This window comes from Canis lupus, chromosome 22, assembly GCF_011100685.1.
Source record: "Canis lupus familiaris isolate Mischka breed German Shepherd chromosome 22, alternate assembly UU_Cfam_GSD_1.0, whole genome shotgun sequence".
In the NCBI taxonomy this organism is placed as follows: Eukaryota; Metazoa; Chordata; class Mammalia; order Carnivora; family Canidae; genus Canis; species Canis lupus.
The window spans coordinates 31,146,299-31,169,338 of NC_049243.1; the positions used below are offsets into that span (position 1 = coordinate 31,146,299).

Here is a 23,040-nt window from a genome sequence, read left to right on the forward strand (position 1 = left end):
CAGATTGAGGCAGGAGACTGGCTTGCCCTGTATTGGCAGTGTTGCTCACATTTGTCTACAGGAGATGATATGACTAGGAAGATGTGGATGGATGTAACTATGATTGCTGCTGCAGAAATGGTGGTTTAGGTTGGCGCAGGAAGGAGCAGGAAAGTAGCAACACTTTCAAGCAGGCTTTCTTAACTTTGGCATAATTGAGGAAAATCTGGCAGCAAGTTGGCTTACCCAACTAGATCTCTGCTCCTACTTCTCTCATTAATTGGACCAGTCATGCCTCACGCTGCCTTAGACTGCCAAATCCTGAACTATATTCATAAGCAGGAATCTGGAAGACCTTAAGAAGCAAATCAAGGAAGGCACAGTGGATGGATGACTCTTCTCCCCTTCAACCTTCAACGTTCATACAAACTTCAAAACTCAGTATCAACATTAACCCCCAGGTCCAGGTAGAATTCTTCAGTTTCTCTACCATGTAATTATGCCCATAAAATTGCTGTGCATACTTTATCCTGATGTATTATAGATATTTAATTCAATGTCCATCTCTCTAAACATGGTGAATTCCTGGAGAGCAAGCACTCTTTGGACTGAAACAGTACTAGAAGCATATTAAGTATTTAAAATTTGTTAAATGATCAAACAATTGAAGAAGAAAAATGAGAATAAGAGGGATAAATCCATTACAGAAGGGATCCCCGGGTGGCTCAGCAGTTTGGAGCCTGCCTTCCGCCGAGAGTGTGATCTTGGAGTCCAGGGATCAAATCTCACGTCAGGCTCCCTGCATGGGGCCTGCTTCTCCCTCTGCCTGTGTCTCTGCCTCTCTCTCTCATGAATAACTAAATAAAATATTTTAAAAAATCCATTACAGAGGACAATTTGCTAATATTTATCTACCAACTTTAAAATGTATAAATTCTTGGATCCAACAGTTACATCATAAAAATTTATCTTACAGATATATACACACATCTGCCAAATATTTATGTACAATGTTACTGCCACATTGTTTCTTAGCAGAAGCTTAGAAATGATGGAAATGTCCATTAATAGTGGATTGATGAAATAGATAATGGCATATGCATAGGATGGAAAGCCAAGCAGCTACAAAAAAACACAGTGTGGAAAGACCTTCAGGATATAATGTTAAAGCAAAAAACAAAAAAAGATTCAGAACTGTGTAATATGCAAACATTTGTGTAAAAAATGAAGGAAATATCTGTATCTTACATTTGCTCATATATATGAAGGACCCAGAAGAAACCAAACAACTGCCTTTTACTGGAGATCAGAGTTTGAGGGGAGAGGAAGACTTTTCATCGTATTGCTTTCTATACTTTTAATTTCTAAAAAATGTAAATATATGGGTGGTTCAAAATACATTGTGTAAATGCTTTTTTAAAAAAGAAAATTGCTTGTGGATGGTTATAGCAAGTTTGTTCATGATTGCCAAAAGTTGGAAACAAGATGTTTTTCATTAGGTGAATGGATAAATAAATTGTTGAATAGACAGTGGAATAGCTAAGAAGCAATGAACTATCAAGCAATGAAAAGACATGGAACAACCTTAAATGTATATCACTAAGTGAGAGAAGCCAATCTGAAAAGGGTACATACTATGTGATTCCAACAAGATGATGTTTTGGAAAGGCAATACTGTGAAGACAGTAATAAGGTGAATGGTTGCCGGGAATTGTGGGGAGGGGATGAATGTTATTGTATATTCATCCAAATCAAGAGAATATACAGCACCAAGAGTGATGTCCTAACATAAGTTATAGACTTGGAGTGATAAAAATGTGCATTCATCCATTTAACAAATGTACCGGTCTGGTGGGGGTTGTTAATAATAGAGGGAGCTGTGCATGTGTGGGGGGAAGGGGTATGTAGGGTTTCTCTGTACATGACTCTCAATTTTGCTTCGAACCTAAAACTGCTCTAAAAATAGTCTTAACAAATAAATGTTCCTTAAATGAAGAAAAAAAAGAAAACTGATGAGTTAAATTTACACTATCATTAAAGGTGCCTCGATTCAGAAGCTACTCAGGGCCATTCTCTGGTCTAACATTGTAATCCAATACAAGTAGGCTATGATGATATACGTGCATATATACATACATTTCCTGCTGAAAGCCATTGTATTTTTCTGTCACCTATTATTCAGGCCTCAGGCCTCCTATACATTTAGCTTATCCTGCGCTCTAGCCGGTCTCTTGAATTAAGTAGTGCCCATGCTCCTTTCTGACACTTTGGAGAGACAACGGAGCTTCATACCCAACAATGTGGGCTCTGCTGTCAGTCTGCCTCCATTGGAATTCTGGACACATCTAATTCCTAGATGTGTTTATTTTAAACTTTTGTTTTCTTATCTCTATCATGGATATAACAGCAGTTCCTGTTGTGTTGGGGTTTTGTGCAGATCAAATGAAATCATGTGCGTAAAGCACTTAGCAGAGATTGGCACATATTTAAACAATTGTTGTTGCTATTGTTTTTTTCATCATCATCATTATAATCACCATCAACCATGCATAATCTCTGCTGTTTTCTTTGGGCAGGAGAATTGCCTGTTTGCAGCATGAAGAGTCAGAAAGGACTCAGAACTGAGTTCTCCTGGTTCTTCCTGATGTTTTCTATAAATCAAAGGTTTGGAGTCCTGGTTAAAAAAATCCTGACATCTTCATTGTGACCTTAACCCAGTTGGTAAAGAGGTAGATCTCATAATCTCACTGTACCAAGAAAGACATGGGCATAAGGGTTAAGTGATTTGCCCATAGTGAAGGGTGAGTCTGTTCAGAAAGGGGCACTCAGGCTTCTGTGCACTCTCTGCTGTGCTCTCCACTGGTCTGCATTATGCTGGCACCATTAAAGTGTATTAAGCAATGTACCAGCTCTTGCAGCACTGGCAGTAATTCATTAATTCTGACGTCTGTCTACTCCCAGCAAAAGAGAAACTGGCTCTGTAATTACATCCTAATGATATATCTTTGTTTTAACATGCACATAACATTTTTTTTTTCCATCTCGGAGGAAAAAAGGGAACCCTCTATCTTTCAACCCAGAGTCGGGGGTTGTAATCTGTGTAATAGATTAGAGAATTTCAAGATGCTGATTTGTCCTATTTGTATTTTTTACATTTTCCACATCACTCTTGGAATCTGTCTTGGGTCAGGAGGTATTTTAGTCTGTTCAGGGTGCTATAACAAAATACCAAAGACTAGGCAGCTTATGAACAACACAAATTTAATTTTCACTGTTCTGGAGTTGGGAGCAGGTTATGTGTGTGTGTGTGTGTGTGTGTGTGTGTGTGTGTGTCTGAGATCAAGGTGCCAGCATGGTTGGATGAAGCTTTTCTTCCTGGTTCCTGTGCCTACTTACTGTGTCCTCAAGTTAAGGAAGAAGCTAGGAAGTTCTGAGAGGTCTCTTTTATACGAATGCCAATCCTGTTCATGAGGACTCTACCCTCATAACCTAAGCACCTCTCAAAAGCCCCAACATTATCTTCTTTGGGGGGTTAAAATTCCAACATGAATTTCAAGGAAACAGACCGTAGCAGAAGGAGACAATCATCTAATAACAATTATTAAATTAATGTATGACAAGTACTTAGAACAATGCCTCACACATTAACAGCTACTATGTAAGTATTTGCTATTCTCATTATTATGTAATAATAAGTGTTCATTTGGCTGATTATTTCATTGGATATAACATATTAGAAAAAGCACTGTTAAAAAACAAAAAGAAAAAAAAAGATATACCACTGTTCTATATTAGGAGATATACATAGCAAAAAAAAAAAACAAAAACAAAAACAAAAACAAAAACAAAAAAACAAAAAAACAAAAAAACCCTAAGACAGGTGACAGACATTGTTAATTAAAACTATGGCACTCTCCTGTGTAAGTCCAAAGTTGCTTTACAGACCTCATCATATCCCTCCAGGCAGCCACTACCAAGCAATTGGCATTGGCACCTGCAATAAAACATTTGCCATCCCAGCCTAGGAGCTCAAGTTCTAAAGAGACCTCAAGAACTCAGGACAGTCACAGTGAAATAGGCGAGGTGAAGCCAAGTATTCCAAGCATGCTCAAGGCCTGAGTGAAACCAAGACCAAACCTATTTGGCCACCTCCACACCCAAACACATTCTTGACTCTTGATTGACCTCCTCAAAATTTGAGAGTCTTAATTCTCAGCAGTCTTTTCATTGAATGTCTGCTCAGCCAGGAGATGTGAATTTTGCCCAAGTATTTAGAATTATCCCTTTCTTGAGTTAAAGATTTGGTTCTAAATGAAAAGACACTTGTGTGGCTTAGTGGTATGGGTTCCTGCTATATAAGAAGGAATATTCCTGCATCAATTACATGCAGAAATAATTGCTTGGAAGTTCAAAAGCCTAAGATATATCTTGGACAGTATATTTTACTTCATTAAAATTAAAAACTTATTTTGCTGGTTCTGTATTTCATGAGGACAAATACACACATTTAAACATTCTATAATGTAAGTTAACTACCTTTCCCTCCAAGCTGGCTCTGGAACTGTTTTAGCCCTTCATTTGGCTAAATGAATGCTGAATCATACTACATATAACTTCTAATTTATTTTACTGAATGTATCTTCTTTATAATGCTGAATATAACTCCTAATTTATTTTAATTCAGCCAAACATATTTTTTTCAGCTTTCTCATCCGTAGTATTAATATTCAACCTCGATCCAACCAATTTACAGGCACCACAGAAATTTAGAACATATTTCTAAAATATTTTGCATTTATAAAATTTCTTAGAAGAACTGAATAGACATGTGTATGTATGTTATTGTTAAAGAACATTTCCCATTTTAGATTTTCAAATTCTTTAGCCCAGAAAAAGGGCACGTTAAGGGGGTGATGTCCCATGCATAGCAACTGCATATTATAATTGCCTGTGTCTTTCTATCTGAACATTTTCCTACTTTTTTTATGGTCATTTCTAGTGACTACAGCTCAGCTCTACTATAATTTTCAGGAGCTGGCTTGAAATTGGAAGGATTTGGTTAATTGTTCATATGAAGGATGAATAAATAAATATGACCCAGGAAGTTCTAATGACTTGGCTTTGCTCAGCAATGTTCCAGGTTTGCTGAGCTTCTTGTAAAGCCTCCTTGGCATTATGGAAGATGCATTTCAGACCCTGTAATGGGAACCCCTACCAAGCTTGGCTTTCCTGGGTTGTTGCTTCCTTGCCAGAGCAGGTGTTGACACTGGAGTCTACTCAGCTATGAAAGGTGTTTCAAGCATCTTTTTCACATGTTTATCTACATTGAAATAATAAAAGGATCAGAATTCTTATATTTCACAATGTATGTTTCCTCTGATGGTTTTATAAAATATGCCATATGTAGGATTTGTGTCCTTTCTTATTTTCTGATGTCAGAGTTTCAAAGGACTTTCCTCTCCTAAAGGATATGATTCTCACAAGCAGAGTGCTCCGTGTTGTGCCTCTGTGCCCCAGCCTTCCAGCCACTATGAGAGAGGAAAATTCTTCCTACCTTATGTTTTTGTTTTGTTTTTTAAGAGAATCCAAAACAAATTGGGTACTCTGCCTCCTTGTCAGTGATATAGTCATGTGTATTGTTGATATCAATGAAAAGGGCGATAACAGGAGCGCCGTCTTTTTGTCATAACAAAGCCATAACTTACAACAAGAATTTACCAAACAAAGACGGTAGGTCCATGAGTGAGCCTGTTTTAATTGAATTGGTATTTGTACAAGGTGACACCCTCTTTCATACCACCCACCTCCTCCCTGGGTGACTCAGCCACTGAGGGAGAAGCCTCTAAATTGTTCATTAACACAGTCAGGTAGAGGTGGAAACAACACTCATTTAACTCCAGGAACGCATTAGTTTCAGCAGGATTTACCTGGGGGATCAATCACTGCTGGCAGTTGAGATAAAAGTCCTGGTTTTCAGCTCAAGAGAGGTGAGTTGAATGATATTTGCAAACATAAATATATCTGCTTTACTTGTTTAACTTTCCCATTTCCTTTGCAAGTGATTAAGCTTACTGTATTAACTTTGTCTTTTTTCGAGTTAAATTGCGACAGCTTCCAAGGGGCTGTTCTGCTTGTCAACAGCTCTGCTACTTCTTGTGATTTGAGATGGCATTGCCTTTTAACTTCCCTGAGACTTAACACATTTATGGGCAGCAGAGAAATGAGAGCCTCTTTGAGTTTCCGTGTGGGAGCTGTCAGCTGGTGAATCCTATCACCCATAGGGAGAGTAAATTCTTCAAGGCAATTCTATTTTCACAAGTGATTATAAAAACATTTTTTTAAAAGGACCTCCCTGTTTGCACAGATGATGAAATGGTAAACTCCATTATTTTATAGATTTGTTTTTCTTGACAGCTAAAAAACATTGCAGTCAAGAGCTGTGAGGGGGAGAGGCCAAGCCCATATCCCCTCTACCCTATCTTCCCCAAAAAAGAAAAATCATATTTCTTGCATAAGTGTACCCTGGAATAAAGCAGGGTGGGGTGAATTGGGAGATGCATGACATCCTCCAGGGATTTGTGTGCATTTGGTCAATTTGTCTATGTTATATCCTGAGTTCTAACCTAAGAATTGATTAATGCAGATGGGGGGCAATTTTCAACTTCTATTCATGTCCTAATCCTGAAAAATTGGTTTTAGAAGCTGATTCTTTGATAGGAATAGAAAAGTTATTCTAACCAAGTTTTCCTTAATAATTGGTAGCAAAGTTGACTTGTCTCATTCATGTCTTTTTCTCCACCATTTCCATTCATGATACAGAGCTGTGGGACTCAAACTTGGGGCCACTTGCAGGTTGCAAGTAGTAGCTCTCTGCCCCCCCAGAAGGGTGTTTCTCATGGCATACCTAGCTCTGCCTTAACTTCTAGCATTTTCATTGCTTCCCATTGTTGACCAGGTCATGTGTGTCTCAGGTTTCGCACTCAATTCCCAAAGATTTACTGAGGAATTTTATAAGTTGGCTTTCAAACATTTATAGTAAACACAAAGCTAAAGTACAGCATTTGTGAATTTTAAGTTTACTTTTCATGAAACGTCAAATTTAAAACTGCCTTTCGCTTTCACAGTTTATAAAGCAGATATGATCTTTTTGATATTTGTCATACTCCAGTGTTTATTGGAACAATCAGTTTGAGAAAACTGAGATATGTTATCAGGAAAAATTTTAGTGAAACATTTGGTTGATTTTAAGTGTCAGGTTAGACAAAAGCAGATAAACAGGCCAGAGTTTTAATTAAAATTTTAGCTTCGGGATCCCTGGGTGGCGCAGCAGTTTGGTGCCTGCCTTTGGCCCAGGGTGTGATCCTGGAGACCTGGGATCAAATCCCACGTCAGGCTCCCGGTGCATGGAGACTGCTTCTCCCTCTGCCTATGTTTCTGCTCTCTCTCTCTGTGTGTGTGTGTGTGTGACTATCATAAATAAATAAAAATTAAAAAAAAACTTTTAGCTTCATGTAAATCTTTGATCTGATTGACAAAAATTTCTGATTGGAATGGAGCATAGCTTTATCTAGTCTAACCTATGAGGAGGACAACAAAACATATCAGTCGATAGATGAGGACAACAAAACATATCAGTCGAGCAACTTGCCAAGACATAGTGAACAGAACCAGAACAAAAAGCCTGACTTTCATCTTACTGAATTTTTCAATGATCTTAAAAATTTCTTTCACATAAAATATGTAGGAGCAATAAATGAGCTTCCCTCCGGCTTTATAAAAGAACAAAATTATGTGGAAATAAGTATTTCCTTATCCAGTAATACTTGTGTGTGTAGTATGACTATGATATAATGAGATACATTTTTATTTGTAGTGCATGGGGTCAGTCCTGTTATTGGCTGTATTCCCAGGCTTTTAATCTAAGGAGCTGTCAGCAACTCTGTAGGAAGGCAGTGTGGTATCTGTTTGGAGGTTGTGGTGCTCTCCCTCGGTGGTGAACTCCATCATCATCTCAGCTACCATTCCATATTTGCAGTGACTTCTCTACCCACTGGAATTTTGACTGAAATACCTAAGGAAATCATTTTTCTGTGAAGAGAATATGCTTTGAAGGCTAAACTCATACTGTGGAATGAACTGCATATAATTCACTAAGCAGTCAACTTAAGTAAACATGATTTAACTGAGAGTATCCCTGTGATTCAGGCATTAACTTGAAGCATTCTTTAAGAAGGAAGTGATGAAATCCTTGGCCAGCAATCCAAGGGAAATCTTTATTGCCCCACACAGCTTGTCTTCTGATATTATCTGCTTCATGGCCATTGGTTGATCAGATTTCCCTTTTTCTTGCTGAGAACTTTGAAATAGGGTTTTATGTATTAATTTCTGTGTACTATCATTAGTTGCTCAGAGTTCACATTTTAATCGCAAGTTTTCATCAAATATGTTTAAGTGTTTCTAGTTTGCCGTTGTAAAAATCTATGTGATTTTAGAATCTGGGAGAAGCCCTCCTTCAAATGGACACTTTGTCAAATGATAGCTATATTTATTAGATTGCATTTTATATCAATTGCTAAACTTATTAAGGATACACGTCATCCTTTTATTGTGATTATTAATCAGAAGAGTGCATTTTATGGTTTTCCACTAAATGACAAGTAGCTTACTTCTAGACATGAGAACCACAGTGCTGAATCTTCATCGTAATTATATACTTGAGAACTCTAAGCATCCAAATAATTTATTTTGCATTTCTAGACTCAAGTTTCTTTGGCCTAAAATGTGATTAAGTCCCCTCTTTTGGAATCTTCTTGGGGGAAGTAGTGAACTGTAGACCATACTTTTCAAACTGTAACACATAGATCCCGGGAGACGGGTGGTGTTTGAGAAAATGCACAGATACTACATGGTACATCTGCACTGAGAACTAATTTTAGTTAAAAGGTTTTGTAGAAAAATGCCCTCCTGCAACTCTGCCCTTTTTCTCAGTGTTTTCACTTTTGTCATTAGGTAAATGTTTGAAAGGAATTCGTATAGAAGAGACTGTAGGAGGCTGGAGTCCAGATAGACTTGGATTTAATCATGATTTTACTTTGAACCAGGGGTAACTTGTATGATCGTGCATATCTCACAGCACCAGTAGATAAAAAAAATTAGAATTCTTAATGATCTATATATATTGTATTACTATTTCTTTCACAATAGCACAAAGAAATGTAAAACATCAAGAAAAAATTTCCACAAGAAAAATATGGAACCCTGATTCTAAAAAATCACAAAAATTTACTGTGAGACACAAAGGATTTCTTGAGTAAAAGCTTCTTTGAGTACTGTCCTTAGATGGACCCATTGCATATCATAAGTATCAGCTCTTCCCAAATTGTTTTATAGGATTCAAGCAATTCTGATCAGAAGTTCCTATGTAATATTTTGGAACTGAGGGAAATAATTTTAAAGTTTATCTGAAAGAAATAAGAGGGTGAGAATAGCTGGTAGAATTTCTACAAAGGAAATTAATGAGGGGTGCTTTCACAGGTATTAAAATGTACAGCAATTAAAAGTTTATTTCTATTGCAAGAAACTAAAGACAGGTTTCTGGAACAAAACAGACATATTCGGGATCCCTGGGTGGTGCAGCGGTTTAGCGCCTGCCTTTGGCCCAGGGCCCGATCCTGGAGACCCGGGATTGAATCCCACGTCAGGCTCCTGGTGCATGGAACCTGCTTCTCTCTCTGCCTGTGTCTCTGCCTCTCTCTCTCTCTCACTGTGTGCCTATCATAAATAAATTTTTAAAAAAATTAATTAATTAATTAAAAAAACAAAAACAAAATAGACATATTCTAGAATATGTAAGAATTTTATATGTGACAAAGGAAGAATCATATATCAACAGGAAAGAGATTCATTCTACCATTACCAAAGTAAATCCATATGTATTAGAGTGCCCATGTAACGATAAAATATATATATTTTAAAAATTGTAAAAAATTATGTGTAAACATTTAATTAATCTCATTTGTTCAATAAATATCCCCTCTAAAACGATTATGTGCCAGATACTCTAATAAGTTCTGAAAACACAACTGTAGAGAAGATAGTCTTGTTTACAGTTCTCAGGATTTACTGTGTGTGTGTGTGTGTGTGTGTGTGTGTGTGTGCATATAAGTGTGTTCCTGTGTGCCCTGGGGATAGAAGAATAGTCAGCCTCACAACCAGGCAGTCTGTTTGATGAATGTGTTTATAGAGAGATACTCTTTGCTATTTGAATACTTAGAAGGGCCCTTAGCTCAGCTTGGGGAGGTAGGGGGCAGGTTGCAATGATGTCACTGAATGCCTCTGGGAGGTTATGTGACCCGAAGAATGAATAGAAGTCTTTCCTGAAAAGAGAGTAATGAGTGAGGAAAGGCTCAGAATAAAGACTGTTTTGGGCCTAGTACATAGAATAAGGAACAGCTTAAAGGTGTAAAATGGGTGAAGCCCTCAGGAAATTGGCACAATTTAATGTGGCTGAAACTAGAGCTTGAGTGAGGAATGGGGAGTGGGGATGATGAAGCAGGAGGGTGTGGATTTGTAAGCCTTGTTAACAACTTGGTTTTATCCTGACGGAGATGGAGCACCATTGAAGAGTGTTAAGCAAGGTGGTGACTCTTTGGCAGAGAATGGGTTAGAAGGGATTAACTGGGCCTGGGATCCAGCAATATATCTAGGAAGCTGTTAAAATGGCAAACAGATTATGGCAGTTTGAATTGGTAGTCTGAATATCAAAAGAAATACTATCAAGAGATATATAGGATTGTAGGTCTTGGTGATTGCTTGGATTTTGAGGTCAGAAAGAAGTTTTGTGCATGGTCTACAGGAATTTTTTTTTAAAGATTTTATTTATTTATTCATGAGAGACACACAGAGAGAGAGGCAGAGACACAGGCAGAGGGAGAAGCAGGCTCCATGCAGGGAGCCCGACATCGGACTCGATCCCGGGTCTCCAGGATCAGGCCCTGGGCTGAAGGCAGCGCTAAACCACTGAGCCACCTGGGCTGCCCAAGTCTACAGGAATTTTTAAAGAGTGAAAGAATTCATAAGGATAAAGATAATTAGAAAATTGAAAGCTGCTGATAAAAAATTCAGAATTAGAAGACAAGTAAAAATTGGGAAAGTAAAAATTAATATTACCTATACATGAAGACAATAAGGAAACAATAAGAAATATAATATTAATCAATGGAGAATTCACAAAATAAATAAAATAACGGATAGGATTATGAAAATATGCAGTTGAGATAAAGTGATTCCACTTTCACTGATCAAATTATTAACGGATTAATAAATGACAATTCTAAAAGCTGGTGAATATATGGACATTTATATGCTGCTGGTGCATTATAAGCTGATACAGGGTTTAAGGAAGGAGACTTGATGATAGGGATCAAGAACATTTTCGAAATTATACCCTTTGACAAATAATTTCACTTCTAGGGATCCATACAAAAAAAAATCAGAGATGTGGTAAAAGATTTTTGTATGGTTTTGTTGGAAACAACAGAAGAGTAATGTTATATTAATAGACACATTAGATGAAATGTGTTTTAGTTGCAGGAGAAATAATTTAATTTTTTTTATATTTTATTTATTTATTTATGAGAGAGGCAGAGACACAGGCAGAGGAAGAAGCAGGCTCCCTGCAGGGAGCCCAATGTGGGACTCCATCCCTGATCCTGGGATCTCGCCCTGAGCCAAAGGCAGACGCTCAACAGCTGAGCCACCCAAGCGTCCCTCATTTAATCGTTTTTAATGACATTGAAAAATGTGGATCAGTAGGCTCTAGTAGGCAAATAAATCTCTGGAAGAAAATAATGATATAGATGAAAGGTGTCTCATTTTTTTTCTTTGTGCTTTCTTTGACTTTTCACATTTTCTTTTGAGCATGTATTACTGACACAATGAAAAATATGGTACTGTGTAAGATGGGGATAAAGAATGACCTCATGACAGAGCTGTTGTGAATATGAAATACTACTTATGGTAACAAATGGGGTTTTGGCTCATAGTCCATGGCTAAAAATTTGGGTTTTCGCTCATTTAACGAACGTTCTCGACTGGAACTGAAAATAGCGCATGAAGGGCTCAGGTCATAGATAACTTTTGTGTGATAGCGTTTTTATTAATAAGTATTAGATCAGTGTCTTTTATAGGCTGAAACAGATCATTGTCCCAGAGAGTAGGACTCTTCATGCTAGAACTTGATGCTGTCATTCTGTGGAAATTATAGGTGCTAGTGAGGGCCCACACTAAAAATAGAACAAACAGAAAATGCTATGTGGGTACCAGAAAACCGGTAGCATGTAGACATCGGACTGGCTGAAAGATTTCACTTGCACTACATTCAGAACTGTTTCACTGACAGTAAGCAAGTTTCTCAGTGCTAAGCTCAGACTATGAGGCTGCATGACTAAAGAAATAGCAAATTTCTAACCATCGCAGCAGGCTAAATGAGTTCTTACCAGCCTGGTAATTATTGGATTTGCTTCTACACTGCATGTGAAGGCTAAAAAGAATCCATTAATGTAAGTGGACCTGTTAATGTTTGCACTTCATGAAGACCTGTTTGTTTTCTTCTTACATAATATTTCATGTTCTTTTAGGTGGTAATTGGTTGTTTGGTGGTTTGTTTTATTTATCTTCTAGAAGCAGGCTTCTGTTTATTGGTTTGTGATTACCAGGCTCCTCTTACTCTTCTATAGAAAATAGCTTAATGGTATTTGTTCTTTTCCAGTTTCTAGAGTTTTTTCCGGTTATCAGTGATTTCTGAGAACAAGTACTAGTGGATATGGCACTATTATTGAGCCATGAAACCCTCCAGACTTGCATGCACAACCAGAGCATGTACATATGCCATTTTAAGCCATTTTTGCTGCATTTATTTCCTTACTCTAGATTAGCTTTTTAATGCTTTCCATCACTATAGTGATTTCCTCTAGGTGACTATTCGCATTTGTTCTTTTTCATAAAGATATCAGTTTACATAAGTAGAGCAGAAGATTTTGGAGCAGTTAAAATAACCGATTATCACTCAATGCTGATCTCATGATACTTTGGTAAAATGATCCAAGAAAGCCTACCTAATCTTACTCTTGGTTGAAGTCCATCAGGGATCTACAGTGGAGGAAATGTCCTTCTTCTCACCCTTTCATTTAGCCTGTCACTTTTCACCTACCAGCCCCTTTTTGCTTCATAGGCTACTGGAACAAGAACTTTGTTGCCAGATTGAATCCCAACCATGTATCATGTGAATAGCGGCAAACTGTTCATCCTAAAACTTCTTTCCTGAAACAACTAATTTCACCCACTGCCCATATTTCCAACTTCTGCCCTATCATCTGCAAAAAAAACTCTGGCTTCATTGAAATCATTCATCACAAAGTTTCACATAGGTGTAGAATGAGGATAATAATAGCACCTTAAAGATTGTTGTGGGGGTTTCTTAAATGAGATAATACATATAAAATCTGAGCTCCATACAGCTAACATTATCACATGACCCAGATACCCGCAGTCAGAATTGATTTTTTCTTATCTTTTGTTTTACTTCTTTTTTCTCTCATTGTCTATTTTGTCAGCTTATTTTCCTCTTTCCTGCCTCATTTTTCCTATTCTCTTTCCTCTATGCAACTCACCAGCCCAGTTTCTTTGCTTACCTGATCTTTCTGAAGAGAAAGTTAGCAAGGAGTGGTAAGGACCTTATTAGGTAAGCCAAGAGGCATTTTGTGCTTGTGCAGGAAGGGAAGAGTGAGATCCACAGTCTTTTTTCTGTCAAGAAGATCCAAATGATGAAGGAAAAGACTTGTATCTTAGTTAGGGAGTGGTCCAGGAAATTTTTGAAGTTGGGACAGGAAGAGCTGAAACTAAGATTGGATTTAAGCTAAGGGACCTAAGGGCTCTTGGGAAAGTGCTATTATTATTATTACAAATAATAGTGCCGTTATTACAAACACTGGAGGAATTTGAGAAAGACCGTAAGGAGATGAAAAGAAGCTGAAAAGAGGACAAATTTAAGAAATAGGAGATGTTTGATAGTTTCAGATACAACCAAAGAGAACTAAGAAATTTGACTGCTTTTGTGATTCAGAGCTTAAGAAGAGTGATTTCATCTAAAGCCTAAAGACAGATAGATGCCGTGTGTAGGCTGTAGGCTGTAGGCATGGGTCAAAACCAGCTCTTTCTGCTGTTTGGCCACAAAGGGGAAACGAAAGATGGGCCAGCAGTTGAAGTTTTTTTCCTCTGTCTTTATTGATTTGATGTCATGGTTTCTTATCAGAATTTTAAACTTATGCATTTGATACTTTAAAGGGAAAGGCTTTTGTAGTGTCCAGAATAATAGAGACAGCTTTCACACATCTTTTCCCATCAAAATTCCACGCTTACAATACAGTTGCGGGTAATCTGCCATTGTTAGGCATATGCACTGCTAGCAGCTTTTTGAGAAGCCAACATTAGAATCTTTCTCCTGAGAAGTTAAAAACTTAATTGGAATGAAACTGAAGGGCAGCACTTAGAAATAAGTCTAATTGGCTAAACTTAGGCTACTGTGGTGTCATTACTAGACATCTTATAGACACAGATATGAAGGTGTCTGAATAGATTTGAAACTCGGGATAACTTCAGTCCCTGAAATAAGTAATTTCTTCTAAAAAAGCCATAAAAATAAAATTTGGCCTCATATATTTTTGGCAGTATCAGTTTAAGAGGTTTGTTATCTCTGGTCCACTTAGCAAAAGGATAATTAATTAATGTTAATTATTAATAAGGGTTATTCACAAAGACATATGTTGTTGATCCATTTTAATAACAATACAGGAAATATCCATATATGAAAAATATTGCTTTATATTCTGGGCAAGATGGAAAGAGTTCCATTGCAGTAAACTCTCTGAGGCATGAAAGGTGGATGAGATGGGCTTGCACATTAGAGGTTTTAGGTTGGAGCTTCTTGGAATGGTTCTGGGCCACCAAATCGGCTGACATGGGGAGATGGTTAGGGTGACATGGCCGATGAGTCCTAAGAGGAAAAGAGGAAGGTGAGGCTGAGGGAGATTGTATGGGCGGTCTGAGAGGAACACATGCAGAGTGCCTGGGTGGCTCAGTCAATTGAGCAGCCAACTCTTGGTTTCTGCTCTGGGTATGATCTTGTGGTCATGGTATCAAGCCATACAAAGCATGGAGTCTATTTGTCCCTCCACCTCTTCTCCCCGCCTCCACTCCCACTCTCATGCATTCTCTCTCTCAAATAAATAAATAAATGAATAAATAAATAAAATTTTTAAAAAGAGGAACGTGTGGATTTAATGAGAAAAATTTATTTTCTCACAATATTAGTCACTTTCATAAAAAAAAAAAACTCTTGCATATTATTAAACTTTTATCACCTGAAAATAGAATGCATGTTCCTCTATCATTTACTTTGTGCCAATGGACAGCATGGGACTAAGAAAGAGTATAAAACATTGTCAAATTATCTGGTAGGAAGATAGATCCAGGGAAGGAGTCTGGTCAGGAGTAGTGCCAGGCGACTCATGGCTTCAGTGTAGATGCAACAGGGTGAGGCTCCAGGCTGGGCTGTCCAGGGATGTTGGAGCAGCCATTCATTATTTCTGCTCTCCCAGCAATTCTTCCATTATCTTCCATTTTTCAGAACTCCGGGGCATTTCCTTGAGTGTTTGGTGTTGGCTCGATCACATGATACTTTGAATGACATGTAGTATCATGTACTCAAAGGAGCCTTGGTGTACAGTCATATGGAACTAATTACAGTTCCTGGTTCTGCCACTTACTGTGTGACCTTGGGCAGAATATTTAACCTCTCTGAGTTTCAGATTCCTATAATTAGAAATGATAGTACTCATTTGGAAAGATTAAACAAAATAATATGCATAAAGCACGTGGCGCAATCTGAAGTAATAATAGGGACTCAAGAAGTGATCCTTCCTGCTAGGAACATTGAACACATAGACATTGCAAGAAATAATGTTTTACTAATAAAAGAGTCACTGATGTCTTTTTTTTTAAAGATTTCATTTATTCATTTGAGCGAGAGCATGAGCAGAGGGCAGAGGGAGAGAAAGAAGCATACCCCTCACTGAGCAGGGACCCCAATGCAGGGCTCAATACCAGGACCCCAAGATCATAACCTGAGCTGAAGGCAGACACTTAACTGCCTGAGCCACTCAGGCACTCCAAGAGTTATTGATATCTTATATTTTGTAGACCACCAAGGGCTTTTTATATCTTACTTTTAACCTACTATACCTAGCTTCTGTTTGCTCCACAATGGCCTCATAACAGGTAAGAAGAGCATTGAGCTTGTGTAATAAATATATGGAAAAATAATCTCCTGAACATACTTGTGGTTTATTTTTTTCCTTGCAAGGAGAAGTCAAGAGATAGATAATCCAGGGCTATTATGGCAGCTTTATGATACTGTCAAGGCACTAGGCTCCTTCAACTTCCTGCTCTGCCATTCTTAGTATGTGACTTTAGTCTTCTTTTTCATAAAGATATGAAATCTTTAATAATACTTATATGATTTATAAAATCATATGATTTATTAAATCATAATAATACTTTATATGATTCCCAAGATGGTCCCAAGATGGCAGCTCCTGCCTTCTGCATGGCATCCTAGTTTGAGAGAAGATGGAGGATGAAGTACAAAAGGCTAAGTTCTTCCCAGGGACCTTCATGGAAGAGGCAATAAGATAGAACTGAGCGTCCTAGAGAAAGCAAGTGGGTTTGTTGGAAACTTTCCTAGAAAGTATTATAGAGACTCAGGGTGGAGCCAGTGAGGTGTTTACAGGATAACTGAGCTAGTCATTGTCAGGAAGAAGGAGGTTAAGGGCAATGAGCTTCTTGGCTGTTTTATCTCATTTGTCTCCATTTAAACTAGAACTCCTAAAGAATGCCTAGCTATGGAAGGCATGAAAATATCAGGCCCTCTAGCAAAATGTTGGATCTGATTAGAGCCATTCTCTAAATATAAGGTAAAGAGGAGATACCTGCTTTTCTCTGTACCACTTTGCAGGAAGTGCTGACAATGTGGGAGTCCCTGGCATAGAGGAAAAAATGATGAGCCTCTAGCTAGAAAGCCTCAGGTTGAGTCCCAGCTTTGCCACTCATTAGCTACTCAAGCTGTCTTTGTTTCTGTCTCTACAAGGTAGGGATTATATCATTCTAATTTTTTTTTAAATTTATGATAGTCACAGAGAGAGAGAGAGAGGCAGAGACACAGGCAGAGGGAGAAGCAGGCTCCATGCACCGGGAGCCCGACGTGGGACTCGATCCCGGGTCCCCAGGATTGCGCCCTGGGCCAAAGGCAGGCGCTAAACCGCTGCATCACCCAGGGATCCCTCTAATTTTTTTTTTTAACTAAAGTATATTTGTCATACAATGTTATATTAGTTTTAGGTGTAGAATATAGTGATTCTGACAATTCTTTATATTAATCAGTTTTCACCACTATAAGTGTAGTCACCATATGTCCCCATACAATGTTATTACAATATTATGGACTATATTCCCTATGCTGTACCTTTCACCTTAGTGCTTTACTAATTTTATAGCTGAGAGTTTGTACTTCTCAATTCCCTTTGCCTATTTTTCCCATCCTCCCATCCTCCTCCCCTCTGGCAATCACCAGTTTGTTCTGTGTGTTTATGAGTCTGTTTCTGTATTTTTGTTGTTGTTGTTGTTCATTTGTTTTGTTTTGTTTTGTTTAGATTCCACAAATAAGTCAAATTGTATGGTGTTTGTCTTTCCTTATCTGACTTATTTCACTTAGCTTTTTATACTCTGTAGCTCCATCCATGTTGTCATAGAATTATACCACTCTTGACTGTTGTTATGGAAACCAAATGGGGTAAATATAAATTCTATAAAATCATATAAAGTATTATTATTGTCTGAACTCTCCTCCCTACCCAGAAGAACTTAAAGAGGCAGCAGTTTCTGCCCCTTTAATTCTACTTGGGAGGTGAATTGAGGTAGGAAGTGGGTAGAATAGCAAAGAAAATTTAAAAACAGCATCTATGGGGCCCCTAGGTGGTTCAGTGGTTGAGCACCTGCTTTTGGCTTAGGTCATGATCCCAGAGTCCTGGGATCTAGTCCCACATCGGGCTCCCACAGGGAGCCTACTTCTCCCTCTGCCTATGTGTCTGCCTCTCTCTGTGTCTCTCATGAATAAATAAATAAAATCTTTAAAAAAAATTAAAAATAAACAAAAACAGCATCCATATAGAATTATACACATGTGGCCTTTTACTTCATTCATTTAGCATGTTTCAAGGTTCATTCATGTTGTAGAATATACCAAAACTTCATTTTTAAAAAGCTGCTGAGTTAAATGTATGAATGTAGCACTTTCATGTTGTATACCACACACTATGTACCCATTCATCCATGCACGGACATTTGTGTTGTTTCTACTTTTTTGCTATTTTGAATAATGCTGCTATGACCTTTCCCATACAAGTTTTTATGGAGACATATGTTCATAACCAAGAAAATATCAAGGAGCACATAGAGAAGCCTGCTCTGTGAGGGTTTGTCTGCTGCAGAGGCTGTCCAGGTTCTCCTACTGCCAGGCACCCAGGGCAGAGCTCATGGCACTCCCGAAGAGTGAGATGTCAGGAGTCAGGTGGAGGCCACTAGGGTCTCCCTTTCCTCTCATGCTAATGTCAGGGTACTGGTTCAGTCTTGCATTACTCAGGATGAGTATTATTGCTGGTTGCTGTCCAAAGAGGTGGCTTTGGTTTGGAAGGTAGATTCTATTTCTTCCTACCCTATGTATGGCACATACTCTCCCTGATATTCAGGTGTCTTGTTTGGGAAATGGAGGCAATAATAGCTACCTCACAGAGTGTAGGATGAGAACGAGACCATGGCTGTGAGGCACCCCATCTCAGAGCAGGTGCTATTGCCATTAGTAGTGACCCTGTGCAGTAGGAAAATTGAAGGCACAAAGGACACAGGTCAGAGATGAAGCCCTTTGAATGACATAACTATTATAGAGATATTTAAATCATTTTTCCCGTAAGTGGCAAGTGGCAAGCTGCACACCAGGAAGGCTTGTGCTCCAAGTTCTTTTTTTTTTTTTTTTTAATTTTTATTTATTCATGATAGGCACACAGTGAGAGAGAGAGAGGCAGAGACACAGGCAGAGGGAGAAGCAGGCTCCATGCACCGGAAGCCTGACGTGGGATTCGATCCCGGATCTCCGGGATCGCGCCCTGGGCCAAAGGCAGGCGCCAAACCGCTGCGCCACCCAGGGATCCCGTGCTCCAAGTTCAATACATCCCAGTACTTCCCATAAGTACTCATTTATTTGCTAGGACTGCCATAACAAAATACTGCAGACCAGTTGACTTAAACAGCCCGAATTTATTGTTTCATAGTTCTCGAGGCTCAGGTCCAAGGTCAAGATGGGATCAAGTTTGCTTTCTCCTATGACCTCTCTCCTTGGCTTGCAGATGGCCACTTTCTGTGTCCTCACATGGTCTTTTCTCTGTGCACCTGCATCCCTGGTTTCTCTTTGTGTGCTCAAAATTCCTCCTCTTATAAGGTCACCAGATAGGTTGGATTAGGACCCACCTAATGGCCTCATTTTAACTTAATCATGTCTTCAAAGGCTCTGTCTCCAAATCCAGTCATACCTTTGAGGTACTGGGTATGGGGCTTCTCCATATGAACCTTGGGGGAGACATATTCAGCCTATAGTAAGCACCTAAGTAGCAACTACTCTGCCCCAGGCATGGGAAATAAAGAAGGGAAAGGCTAGGTCTTGCCCAAGGACACTCAGTCTTTTGGAAGAGATAGACAGACAGACTACTATAAAATGCCTTTTCTCCATTTACCTTGCCCTGTGTCTTACATGTAATGTACGGTCTTTGCAAATGTATCATCAAGTATACATTTCAGCTTTGCCCATTGGAGAATCTCAATTCAACCAGATCGAACTCTCTAGGTCTTTACCAGCTCAGGAAGAGTATTTATCGGAACCCATTGAGAAACAGGGGAAGGTTAGCCAAGAGCCAGACTGAGGTGAAATAAATAAGTAGTTGAGATTGAAGTTTGTCTTCACAGGCCTCTTTTCCACCCCTTTCTGCCAAATTTTAGTGACCTTCAAATACTGCCAGCCAGAGGCTGCCCACACTCCCTGCATACCCAGTGTCCCAACGTCAAGGCTGTTGCATCCTCTCCCCACACCCAAACACACCTACTTTATATCTTTGTTCTCTGCTTTCCAAGATGATAGAGGCATAAGATTAAAAACTGAGCCCTTTCATAGATCGCCTGTGTGGCTCAGTTGGTTAAATGTCTGCCTTTGGCTTAGGTCATGATCCCAGACTCCTGGGATTGAACCCCTCATTGGGCTCCCTGCTCAGCAGGGGTCTGCTTCTCCCCTCTTATATTCTATCTCTTGCTTTCTCTCTTTCAAATAAATAAAATCTTTTTTTTTTTTAACTGAGTACTTTCAGTATGCTGGGCAATAATTAGACACTTTACATATGTCATCTAATTTGATCTTCAAAACAACTATTTCACCTCTTTTGATATATGAGGTAACTGAACTCACATAAGGTAGCATTCAGTAAACAGCATCCTTTAAATGCAAATATTTCTAATTTCACTAAGACCTTCAGACTCTCAGCTATTAGTGATATGAACAGCTGTTGATCTCTGTGAAGATAATGCCCTGATTGATTACATTGGTAGTTAGTCATAGGTTGGATTCCTAGAATCAGTACCTGAGAGGAATTTGGGTGCCTATGACTTCTTGAGGGTAAGCTCTCAGGAGAAAGAAGAAAGGTAGCAGGAAGTGGAGGCAGGGGCAGAGGCTGAGCAAGGATATGCTCTCTCAATCTAGCTACAGGGCTTGATCTCATAGTGAGCTCTGAAGCATCAATCACCTGCAGAATTGGCACTACCTTTTGCCCTGGGTCATTCAGCTATTGGCTGTAGGTCCAATACATTCCATTTCTCACCTACTTCTAGGGTGAGGGTATGGACATTCTAAAAGAAGACCCCAAGAAAATGATGACATAATCTAAAGGAATGTGTCTTTACCACTTCAGGTCCTATGGCAAGTTATTGCAGGAGATGCTTTGCATCAGAGGGTGAGAGACAGGGTCTTTTAGAATCCCTGAATCATACCTATGAACATCTGCCCAGTAGTATGGTTTTAATTTGCAATAGCATTTATAGTTTAATGAGTAATGTTTGTGTACATTTTTCATTTAATTATCACAAACCTGTGATGGCCGGTTTCATTAGTCCATTTTATAAGGAATTTATGTGGTTCAATTACAGAATCTTTTCTTAAAGATTTTATGTATTTATTTATTTATTTATTTATTGAGAGAGAGAGCATGCACACCAGCATGGAGGAGGGACAGAGGAAGAGAGAGAAACAGACTACCCTCTGAGCAGGGAGGCCTACTCGGGGTCTTGATCCCAGGACCCCAGGATCATGACGTGAGCCAAAGGCAGACACTTAACCTACTGAGCCACCTAAGCTCCCCTTAGTCACAGAACTTTGAATGAATAAAGCTGGGCCTACAACTTGCTTCTTGAGATCTAATGTCCCGCCATCATTTCATACATTTATAGTTGGATGGATTCTGCAAAAAATATAATATCCCACATAGGAAGTCAGTCATCCCCATTTGCCCAGGACGTTTTCAGTTTTAAAACTGAAAATCCCACATTCAGGGAAGCCCAGGGTTAATTTAACCATTAAACAAAGAAAACAGTGCCTAGGGCCAATGATAGCTTTAGGGGCCTACAAAAAGTTTCTAATTTTAATTCCTTTTAACAACAGAAGAAAAAAATGAATATTATAATAATAACGAATGTATGCTAATTAAGCCAGCCTGGATTATTTTTCATCTTTATACTAACGATAAAAAAATAGATTTTTAACTGTGTGGGCATGTGTGTGTATGTCTGTGCCTGCCTGTGTGAAGGAAGACGCCTATGAAAGCAAAAGTGTCTAGGATTCACAAAGTCATAATGCAGTCCTGAGTTCACTTTGGCTTCCCCAAGGGGCCACTTCCCTTCAGGGCACCCTGCATATTGTGCCGTGAATTCCACGTCTCAATTTCCTTATTGACCTGACCAGACATTTCTCTTACTCATCTTTTTGTCTCTGACTCCTGGCTTAGCGCCAAGCATACTATAAACACTCAATGCACATTTATTGATTGAATAAATGAGTTAATTGATGGTCTCATTCAGCCAATTGTTTGTTATATAATATAGGAGACATTAACTGCTCTTGGCCTCAATTTCTGCATCTGTAAAATAAATATGTTGGAATAGATGAACTCTTAGGTTCTTAGGGGGCACTTTATATCATGTATTCATTGTAACAGATCATGTGATTTTCTTAATGTCCTTTAAAAATGTGTTTCGTTACCAGTGAAAGAGTTCCTTGTAGATTCTTAGAGTCATTGCTGTTTTTCCCCCTCCTTATTTTTCTTTTAGATCCTTTCTGGAGGCAGCATGTCCAATTTTACCTCAAGAAAAATGTCTCCCACAGGAAATGGTAATGTAGATAATATTTTCCTTACTCAGAAAACTTAAAAATCTGAGAAAAACAACGCTTAGCTCTTAATTCTTTTATATAGAGTGGAATGCTTAGAAGCAACAGTCTAATCTAATTAACATTCCAAAGTTAGGCTTAAGGAAAAAGTAAGAGTGCTATAGCTTTTACTCATGTAATTGCAATTCAAATTAAAAAAAAATCAATAAAAATGTTCTTTTGTATGTGGGACATTCCATGTTTCTGACTCCCCTGAGATTAATGAATCCAGTTATATATAGTCAGAAGCACCAGGACTTCTTGACTATCATTTACTAAGTACTTGTAAAACAGTCTTGTGTATACTTCTTTTTGAATAAAATTGCCAACCCACCAAACCCTGGCTTGTTTTATCCCATGCGTGTGTTTCTATATTCCTGGGTGCCACATGGGACTTCATGAAGCACACTGGTAGTTTCACTTGGCACCTGAGC

At 38.6% G+C, this 23,040-nt stretch overlaps 1 protein-coding gene across 25 annotated transcripts in view; it reads left to right on the forward strand.

Moving 5' to 3' along the window:
* The window catches only part of SCEL (sciellin), a 301,081-nt gene that overhangs the window by 185,208 nt on the left and 92,833 nt on the right, over positions 1–23,040 (forward strand). For 24 of the 25 annotated variants that reach the window (XM_038569806.1, XM_038569829.1, XM_038569807.1 and 21 more), the window contains one exon: positions 22,510–22,570. In XM_038569806.1, the coding sequence (XP_038425734.1) occupies positions 22,528–22,570 (43 nt within the window). In that variant the 5' untranslated portion in view covers positions 22,510–22,527. Of the gene's footprint in view, positions 1–5,809; positions 5,967–22,509; positions 22,571–23,040 lie in introns of those variants that run through there. The other variant, XM_038569817.1, reaches the window with a different exon arrangement.